The sequence below is a fragment of the Sinocyclocheilus rhinocerous genome, unplaced genomic scaffold (assembly GCF_001515625.1).
Source record: "Sinocyclocheilus rhinocerous isolate Xijiao unplaced genomic scaffold, SAMN03320098_v1.1 scaffold157, whole genome shotgun sequence".
Taxonomy (NCBI): Eukaryota; Metazoa; Chordata; class Actinopteri; order Cypriniformes; family Cyprinidae; genus Sinocyclocheilus; species Sinocyclocheilus rhinocerous.
Window position 1 is genome coordinate 137711 of NW_015665038.1, and position 11166 is coordinate 148876.

Consider the following 11166-nt stretch of genomic DNA (forward strand, 5'->3'; position numbering starts at 1 on the left):
ACCCCCAGGGGTAGCGTAGGCTACCCCAGTTTGAGAACCACTGCAATAATTGATATTCTGTCATCACTCATGTGGTATGACATTCTTCTGTGAAATAAAAAAAAAAGAGAAAGATTTTTTTTGTCCCTATATTCGATAGTCACCAAAACTGTTTGGTGTTTGGTAACCAACATTATTCAAAATGTAAAGTATCTATCTATATTTTGTTTTCCACAGAAGAAAGTAAGTCATACAGATTTGGAATGACATGAGAGTGAATGATTGATGAATGAAATTAATTATTTTTGGGTAAACTATGTCTTTAAGGGTTTTTTCACAACCTGTTTCAAAAATAATTCATTTTTTATTATTACCATAAGTTCGGTAAAGTGCGTTTGACTTTAGTCACTGTAATCTGAACTTTTTGAATTGTTTTCACTTGCAGAGTGTCACAGAATAAATCCACTAGTGCTCTGGACAAAGAAGTGTTTGTTAGTGAATTATAAGGGCAATGGCGGGGATATTTGGCTGCTCTCTTCAGATGTAGTTAGTCATAAGGGTGGTACTTCCTGTCTTTTCATAGAACTGCTGTTTATTCCTTTATGTAATCAACTTTCATGGGTTTTCAAACAAACATAGTCATGTTTTGATTTATCCTCGTATATTTGTGGTGGTTTTGGTGGACAGACATGGTGGGAGAATTTACACTTACAGTAATTGTTCTAAAATAGTTTTTACGAAGTCATGTAATAAAGCAAGAGCTGTTGCAAATGAAAAAAGTTCAAAGGGAGGGACTTGGTTTAAATGCTTATTTGGAGCTTAAAAACATTGAAGCAGACATTTGAAAGACGGTTTACATTTAAAGGCTTCTTAACTTCTTCTGTTTCACTCAGATTGAATCATGCGTTTGTTCAAATGGCTGGGTTTAAAAAGCATGTCTGTGCCTTTGTTTGAACACACACACACACACACACACACATAGTATGAACTCTGTACCTAGAAAGATTTTTTTTGTCCCTATATTCGATGGTCACCAAAACTGTTTGGTGTTTGGTAACCAACATTATTCAAAATGTAAAGTATTTATCTATATTTTGTTTTCCACAGAAGAAAGTAAGTCATACAGGTTTGGAATGACATGAGAGTGAATAATTGATGAATGAAATTAATTATTTTTGGGTAAACTATGCCTTTAAGGGTTTTTTCACAACCTGTTTCAAAAATAATTCCTTTTTTATTCTTACCATAAGTTCGATTACGTGCGTTTGACTTTAGTCACTGTAATCTGAACTTTTTGAATTGTTTTCCCTTGCAGAGTGTCACAGAATAAATCCACTAGTGCTCTGGACAAAGAAGTGTTTGTTAGTGAATTATAATGGCAATGGCGGGTATATTGGGCTGCTCTCTTCAGATGTAGTTAGTCATAAGGGTGGTACTTCCTGTCTTTTCATAGAACTGCTGTTTATTCCTTTATGTAATCAACTTTCATGGGTTTTCAAACAAACATAGTCATGTTTTGATTTATCCTCGTATATTTGTGGTGGTTTTGGTGGACAGACATGGTGGGAGAATTTACACTTACAGTAATTGTTCTAAAATAGTTTTTACGAAGTCATGTAATAAAGCAAGAGCTGTTGCAAATGAAAAAAGTTCAAAGGGAGGGACTTGGTTTAAATGCTTATTTGGAGCTTAAAAACATTGAAGCAGACATTTGAAAGACGGTTTACATTTAAAGGCTTCTTAACTTCTTCTGTTTCACTCAGATTGAATCATGCGTTTGTTCAAATGGCTGGGTTTAAAAAGCATGTCTGTGCCTTTGTTTGAACACACACACAAACACACACAGTGTGAACTCTGTACCTGAATGGGCGAATTCACAGGGTGTGCCTGTACCTGAGCAATTTCACACCGGACAAAGAAAGAAAGATCGGAACAGACTAGTACTGTAGATTGTACAGTAAAAGTGAACACAGGATTTTATTACCTACAGGTGGTGCTCATTAGCTGAAGCATATTTCTCAACTGAATATCTCCTGTCTTGTTATTAAGAGAGAGTTTATTCAAAAACAAAAGTTCTGTCATCTCAACTTCATGTCATTAAAAACTTGTCATGTGGAAGTCTGAACACAAATGGTGAATTTTGGAAAAATATCCTGGCAACTCTTGTTGCTTCTGCAAAATGACAAAAGCACCATAAAAGTATCAAATAAGTAGTCCAAATTACTTACTGCACTATTTTACAAATCCTCTGCTTGAGAATAGCTGCCATTTAAGTTATTTATTGAAAATTTTTATTGGTGGGGTCAGAAAAAGTCCATTGTAAATAGTGTAGCGATGTATGAAGCACAGCTCATACAAAACAGCTCATACAAAAGTCACTTTGAACATAAGTGAAATCTACATAGGGAACTTTTTCACCCTTGCCCAAAACTTCAGATTGTGCAGAGTGCTATTGAAATGGCTGGATTTCAACAACACTATTTTGCTGAACAACGGTTAATATGACTGAACAGGATATTTTTATTAAAAATACACTGTTTGTGCTCCACAGAAGCAGGAAGTTTTGGATTGACATGAGTGATTTATGAATTGTTTTTTTTTTTATTGAATTGTAGTTTTTGGGTGAACTGTTTCGCTTTGGGTGTACAGCAATACACAGTAAAGCGCTATATAAATGCTCCATTCATTCATTCATTCATTCATTAGTTAACTCTTTCCCCACCAGCGTTTTTAAAAAAAGGTTGCCAGTGACCGCCAGCATTTTTGAGCATTTTCACAAAATTTTTATGGCGCTGAGAATATTTAGTTGTATGAATGTCTAAACATGCAACAAACAAAAATAAAGAACAGAGCCTATGCTTTAAAAAAAAAAAAATGTTAGACTAGCTTCATGCATTCTTTTTTTTATCTACACTTGAATGTGGGTTAGTTTCATGAAAAAGAGCATTTTGAACAAAAAGCTGAGAAAATCATGTTTTTGTCAAAGACCACGTCTGGATCAGATTCAGAACAATGATCAAAACATAGATGTATTACATCAAGTCCATCAACACATCCAAAGCTTGCACAGTCCTAAACAACTTCCTGTGTCAACTTTTCATTCAGTAACGTTTAACAAAGACTCATAGCTTCAAAGAGTAATTAATGTTAGGTGTTTTCAGATTCACTGATTCTTCTGTATTGTATGTGTTTCAGGGAGACACAGAGAAAGGTCTAGAGATGAAGAAACTGGTTCTGTCTGGTTTTCTGGCCAGTGAGGAGATCTATATTAACCAGCTGGAGGCGTTGCTGCTGGTGAGTACCACTGCCACACATGTCGTCACTCACACTTCATGAGAAACCTGATGTGGGAACTTCACAGTCCTGCTCTATGTGACACTATGTGGAGTGTTTTAAAGCTGATTATCAGTGTTCTAGGTAAAGGGGCCTTTTGTCTTATTTTATTTTATACTTACAAAACAATGACCCTAGCTGTTTGTACTACTTTAAAGGGGTCATATAATGCTACATGCACTTTTACAAGTTGTTTGAACTGAAATGTGTGTTGGCAGTGTGTGTACACAACCACCCTAAAATGATAAAAATCCACCCAGTGGTTTTTTGTTAATCTACTAAATTCTTTACCCCTTTCTCAAATCGAGCCGATCTCAGATGCCTGTCTGTGTGATGACAAAAGCACCATAAAAGTATCAAATAAGTAGTCCAAATTACTTACTGCACTATTTTACAAATCCTCTGCTTGAGAATAGCTGCCATTTAAGTTATTTATTGAAAATTTTTATTGGTGGGGTCAGAAAAAGTCCATTGTAAATAGTGTAGCGATGTATGAAGCACAGCTCATACAAAACAGCTCATACAAAAGTCACTTTGAACATAAGTGAAATCTACATAGGGAACTTTTTCACCCTTGCCCAAAACTTCAGATTGTGCAGAGTGCTATTGAAATGGCTGGATTTCAACAACACTATTTTGCTGAACAACGGTTAATATGACTGAACAGGATATTTTTATTAAAAATACACTGTTTGTGCTCCACAGAAGCAGGAAGTTTTGGAGTGACATGAGTGATTTATGAATTGTTTTTTTTTTTATTGAATTGTAGTTTTTGGGTGAACTATTTCGCTTTGGGTGTACAGCAATACACAGTAAAGCGCTATATAAATGCTCCATTCATTCATTCATTCATTCATTAGTTAACTCTTTCCCCACCAGCGTTTTTAAAAAAAGGTTGCCAGTGACCGCCAGCATTTTTGAGCATTTTCACAAAATTTTTATGGCGCTGAGAATATTTAGTTGTATGAATGTCTAAACATGCAACATTTTAAAATAAAGAACAGAGCCTATGCTTTAAAAAATAAAAAATAAAAAATGTTAGACTAGCTTCATGCATTCTTTTTTTTATCTACACTTGAATGTGGGTTAGTTTCATGAAAAAGAGCATTTTGAACAAAAAGCTGAGAAAATCATGTTTTTGTCAAAGACCACGTCTGGATCAGATTCAGAACAATGATCAAAACATAGATGTATTACATCAAGTCCATCAACACATCCAAAGCTTGCACAGTCCTAAACAACTTCCTGTGTCAACTTTTCATTCAGTAACGTTTAACAAAGACTCATAGCTTCAAAGAGTAATTAATGTTAGGTGTTTTCAGATTCACTGATTCTTCTGTATTGTATGTGTTTCAGGGAGACACAGAGAAAGGTCTAGAGATGAAGAAACTGGTTCTGTCTGGTTTTCTGGCCAGTGAGGAGATCTATATTAACCAGCTGGAGGCGTTGCTGCTGGTGAGTACCACTGCCACACATGTCGTCACTCACACTTCATGAGAAACCTGATGTGGGAACTTCACAGTCCTGCTCTATGTGACACTATGTGGAGTGTTTTAAAGCTGATTATCAGTGTTCTAGGTAAAGGGGCCTTTTGTCTTATTTTATTTTATACTTACAAAACAATGACCCTAGCTGTTTGTACTACTTTAAAGGGGTCATATAATGCTACATGCACTTTTACAAGTTGTTTGAACTGAAATGTGTGTTGGCAGTGTGTGTACACAACCACCCTAAAATGATAAAAATCCACCCAGTGGTTTTTTGTTAATCTACTAAATTCTTTACCCCTTTCTCAAATCGAGCCGATCTCAGATGCCTGTCTGTGTGAGGCATTAAACAGAACAAACTAGCAACCAGTACACATGCACACAAACCTTGAAATCCACTGTGAGTGTTTTTTTAGTGTGCTAATTATGCCAGACACACTGTGCCACCTGCTGTTACAGTCTTTAAGGAACACCTGGATATCTCCTGTCTCGGTTTAAGTAAACCTGCTGAAGAGTTAAGTTAAAGCGGACCTTGTTTGTGTTTATGTACTTCTGCTCTCTGCTGCACACTTCCTGTCCAAACATTACTCAGCACTTTGGACTTGCAAGGAAAATGGCTACAAATACTGTTGCAGAGCAGATACATAAATGAGCAAGCACACATTTATTCATCTTCTCCAATCATTTCTTGAAATGACAGAGCAGAACATGATTCCTGTCATGCTGACGTCAGATATCTGGCGCTGCTGATAAGATTGTGAATATCCAGAAATGTGTTTTTTGATAGAAAGTACTGCACACAGCACTGCTAAATGCACTTCCACCAAGTTAAGATTTATTTTTGCACTGCTGTTCAAATGTTTGCATGTGCCTATTCCTTGTTATTGCTGTTTTCTGTTTGGAATAATTCATCAAAACTATGAAATAACACATGGATGTATGGACATAATCAGGGTTTCTGAGGGTCTTAGAAAGGTCTTAAAAAGTCTTAATTCGCCCTTCCAAAAAGGTCTTAAATTGGAGCAGAAAATCTTAAATTCATAGTCATTGCATTAAATGTTGCTAAAAAATCTATATCTTCCTCAGTATTTTTGTCTTGCTTTCCAGTACAAATATCTAAACGTCCTTAAATCAAGATACATTCACTGGAGATGCAAAATGAAGATATGAAGTCTTGTTTTCTGAGAAACTGACCAAAAATTTATTGAGTTTATGCTTAAAACAATAACAGATAAGAATTAAAACTCGTTTTGAATTAAGTTGATTTTTATATTGATTTAGCATGAATTAAGTTGATTTTTCTGAGCCAATGTTCCTTGAATTTACTTTGGTCTTAAAAACGTCTTTTTAAAAAATCCTACATTTACCTTAAATAAACCTGCAGAAACCCTGATAATGCTAAAATGTTAAAACACATCATGGCTAACTCATTTTACCTTCTTTAAAGTATTGATTCTTTTAACTAACTTCATGAGGTGCATTATGAGATGCTTTTTAATTCCTTGAAAATGTGGTACACTTTTACAAAATGTAGGCTTTTATTCACATATAAACATCAACACGAGCACATCAAATATTGTAAATGGAAGCTCAGTCCACTTGCATGATGCAAAATGAAATGGGTTTGGAAAAACATGAGGTTGATTAAATTATGACAAAACAGCTGTATTACAATGTTTATCACACCAAATTTGAGCAAAATTCAAGTATTTTCCCTGGTGTGAAAAGACCTTAATTCTTTATATCAATTTCAGTTTAATGTGTCCAAAGCTTTTGACTGTTAGTATACAAATTAATGAATTTAGCAGACAGAAGAGCCCCCAGAATAGTTTGTAATTGAATCCTTCTGTTCGGGTAAAGGATGGATCAGATTATTTGATTAGAAACGCACATTCATTGACTTCAAAACCACTGTAGGAAAGATCATATATAGGTGTGTTCAGATTCTGAGCTGTGAGGAGTTGTGTGGTTGTAGTGAAGGGTTGTGTAATGTGTATGTAGTCAAAGGTTTGACTCCAGGTCAGGGAATCTCATTAAACACAGTGTTACTGAGTGCACGTTTGACTTTCGCTTCCCTCAAGGTGATAATTCCTGAAATCAGTCTGCTGTTTATTTGCTGCTTTAGATTAACTGTAACCAAAAGTTATTCAAATGGTCCAAGAGATGCTGCTTCAGCATCTTTAAAGTATTGATTCTTTTAACTAACTTCATGAGGTGCATTCTGAGATGCTTTTTAAACAGTATTGATCTATTTATGTGGTACACTTTTACAAAATGTAGGCTTTTATTCACATATAAACATCAACACGAGCACATCAAATATTGTAAATGGAAGCTCAGTCCACTTGCTTGATGCAAAATGAAATGGGTTTGGAAAAACATGAGGTTGATTAAATTATGACAAAACAGCTGTATTACAATGTTTATCACACCAAATTTGAGCAAATTTCAAGTATTTTCCCTGGTGTGAAAAGACCTTAATTCTTTATATCAATTTCAGTTTAATGTGTCCAAAGCTTTTGACTGTTAGTATACAAATTAATGAATTTAGCAGACAGAAGAGCCCCCAGAATAGTTTGTAATTGAATCCTTCTGTTCGGGTAAAGGATGGATCAGATTATTTGATTAGAAACGCACATTCATTGACTTCAAAACCACTGTAGGAAAGATCATATATAGGTGTGTTCAGATTCTGAGCTGTGAGGAGTTGTGTGGTTGTAGTGAAGGGTTGTGTAATGTGTATGTAGTCAAAGGTTTGACTCCAGGTCAGGGAATCTCATTAAACACAGTGTTACTGAGTGCACGTTTGACTTTCGCTTCCCTCAAGGTGATAATTCCTGAAATCAGTCTGCTGTTTATTTGCTGCTTTAGATTAACTGTAACCAAAAGTTATTCAAATGGTCCAAGAGATGCTGCTTCAGCAGTAGTGGATGATTTTAGTCTTCCTTGTGCTGTTTTACTTAAACATGACTCATTTGTCCTAAAGCTCTTCATTGATAGACATGTGAAATCAAAACTGGTGTTTAGTGGCTTTTAGTGGTGTCAGTTCTGGTCCATGTATATGATAGTGTATTTCTAAAAATGACTATATTGACTTTTTGGTCCCACTTTATATTGTGGCCCTAATACCTGTATACTTACATAGTAACTAGATGTGTACATGACAGCATTTTTTAAAGAAAGGTAAAGAAAGTGTTACACTTTATATTAGATTTACCATGTAATTACTCTGATGTTACACAGCAGCGGCCAGTAAGTTAGGCTTTACATATAAATTGTGGTTGGTGTCCAGAATGTTACACTTTATATTAAGTGGACAGTTCCTGAGGAGTTACCATGTAAGTACACTGGTATTACAGTGGTGCACCAACTCGAGATCCAACTCCTCCCACTTTACATATCCCTAAACCTACCCATTTCCACCCCCTGGATCCCATTTCCACCCCTAAACCAACCCATCGCCAACCTCTGGATCCCATTTCCACCCCTAAACCTACCCATCTCCAACCTCTGGATCAAATGGTTCCAATTACTCTTATACATATTGTTGCTCTCTTATACAACACTCTTATACAAAATGTAGCTATATAATTCCTGTTACACGAGTACTTAGTGAAGTGAAAAAAAAGTGTTGTTACCAATGTCCTGTTACACATTTGTACTTACACAAACCATCCGGAGGGTTGTTACATGTGTGTAGTTACAGAAATATTACAGCTGTAGATACTATGTACCAATGTGTACTTACACTGTGGTTACATACTATGTACACATGTAGTTACTATGCAAGTACACAGGTATTAGGGACACTTAATATAAAGTGGGACCGGTGTTTCTTCTAAAACTACAGCCTATACTATAGTGATGTACATTATTTCAATATTCATCGATTTACAAAAATATTAAGCAGCACAAATGTTTTAGACATTATAAATTAGAAAAGGTTCTTGAGCACCAAAAACAGCATACTGTATTATGATTATTATGATTTCTTGCGATATAGACTCGAATAATGGCTGTGTTTTTAATCAAATAAATGCAGCGATTAGAGCGATTAGATAAAAATATTAAAAACAAACCAACAAATAAAAATGTACTGACTCCAAACAGGTAAAGGTGAAATAAAGGTTTTTCAATCACTGTCGGTCTCGAATTACTGGATTTCTACCGTTACTTTCTGGTCAGTATGTTTATTACAAAGACATTGGTTTCTATCATGTTAATGTTAGTACTATTGAACGATTAGAATCAATCGTGCCAAACATGAAACGTCTCAGTCTGGCTTATATGTCGTTCATTCTGTTCTCAGCTATTTCTGTTTGCCCTTCAGCTCAGATTCCAGTGGCTGATAGTGTATCTGGTACGATTAGCAGACATTATCTGCCTGTCCATCAATAACCACAATACTGTGTCCTCATCTGTCTGTCTGAAAGACCAGGTGAACCATACCTCTGCTTGGCTAAGCTGTAATCTCTTAAATGACACCATCATAAGGTCTCTTTTTGAGGTTTATTAATTGAATTGATCAGATGAAATGTAAGTATTGCAGCAGTTTATTTGGAAAGGCCAAGCCATTGACAAGGCCCTACAGATAATGTCTGCGACAAGAGAAACCAAATTAAATAACACAGAGACTGGATATAAGCAGTGCATGCTTTTACAGTAGATTGTTATGGCAAACATCACATAATATAATTAACATTCAGCTGGATTCAAAATTTTCACTTACAGACTCAATTTCATTAATAACATTAACAAACTTTATTACAATACAAAACTTAACAGTTATGTATTTTAGAGCACTAGAGCTTGATTAGTTATTTTAATAAGTTTAATTAACTATAAATGTCATGGATGTTTAATTAACATTATTTCATATTCATTTTTAGATGCTTGTAAACTATAGCTCTGTAAAACATTGTTCGATAAGAAACAGATCATTCTAAAATTTAGAATCAAAGTTATTCTAAAATGTTACCCGTATAGTTTTGTTACTGCATAAAAGAATAAAGCACTAATAAGTGGATTGAATACATTTGATATCAACCACTTTAATTTTGGCTCACTGACTTCATTGCATCTGTTGAATGTTAATGTCATACCAAAGTTTCATACACCATTACACACATCAGTTTAGCTGTGGTGTCATAAATATTTCAAGATGAACAGACTCACAGTTCAGCATTTTAGTTAGTATTTCACAAGTGCACAAGAAACTGACTAAAAGCCCAATTACTGTCTTTATATGTCACCATTTACACAGTGTTTTGTAAAACTGAACTTCAGTGCTGCTAAACATTTCAACTTTGGACACAAGTGCTTTAAAAAAATTAATTGTAGTGTAGAGGATTGTATTAACATGTTTCATGTACTTCGATATCAGTCTGAAAAACTGGTTCCAAAAGCTAATTCTGATGAGCTTCTTATTAATCATTGATTTTGTTTGGTTGGACTAATTTGAATCAGTCTCCAGTAGGTCTATAGGGCTGCAGTGTTTTGATTAAAAGCTGTAGCAAATATGTGCTTTATGTGTGACTTGGCCTTTAAACAGAGATGGACAGGCAGTATTATTATATAACAGAGCCAAGAGGTCATTATTTCATATAATAGTAGTTGTTTTACCAGTATCCAGATTCATCATTGCGATGAATGGGAATGCATGCAAATGGATAGCTTTCTCCAGGTATTATAGACTTCCTTGGTCAGAACCGCAGCCATAATTACCATGTGGATGTGTATATTTCAGTGAACAGACAGATTTAAGATTCCTTGTGTCAAGTTCTAATATTTATATTATTAGAACACATAATTGTATCCATAACTCTATACCAAACATCTGAAGATCAGTCAGTTATGTAACACTGACATTGTCTCAATAACATGTGGTTTAGTCCTTTCATAGCACTTTGTCCCCGAGCACATCAAGCAAACGAAGGAATTTCAGTGACATGAGTGCTCTGTCAACCAACTCTCCCAAAATAAGACACTAGAACCATGTCATTCTTCTTCTTTTCTTGCCACAGGCAAGATCATTCCACTGTGGAGAAGATAACCAATATAACAATGTCTGCAGTCATTAAATTATTTAAAAGCTCTGACATTCCTTTTTCTATTTTAAGATTTCTTACCAAATGGATTCTGTCTGGCCCTTTACTCAGTTTGATTCTCCATTCATTAAGGTCTGCAGTGAAGGTCCATTTAAAGGAGTAGTTTGTTTCAACAATTCTATCCTTTACTCATTCTAATGTTGCTCCAAACCTGTACATTATTATTATTATTAGCATGTTTTTGTCCAAGATGTTTACAACAATTCATTGTGCATCATTAAGATGAAGTTTCTTTGAAAAAAAAAAAAAAGTACAACTGT

At 35.0% G+C, this 11166-nt stretch overlaps 1 protein-coding gene across 2 annotated transcripts in view; it reads left to right on the top strand.

The window, feature by feature from the left end:
* LOC107731041 (active breakpoint cluster region-related protein-like) overlaps positions 1–11166 on the top strand; it is a 199620-nt gene that overhangs the window by 89416 nt on the left and 99038 nt on the right. For both annotated transcript variants that reach the window (XM_016542017.1, XM_016542018.1), the window contains exon 3: positions 3175–3273. In XM_016542017.1, coding sequence (XP_016397503.1) covers positions 3175–3273 — 99 coding nt within the window. The remainder of the gene's footprint in view (positions 1–3174; positions 3274–11166) is intronic.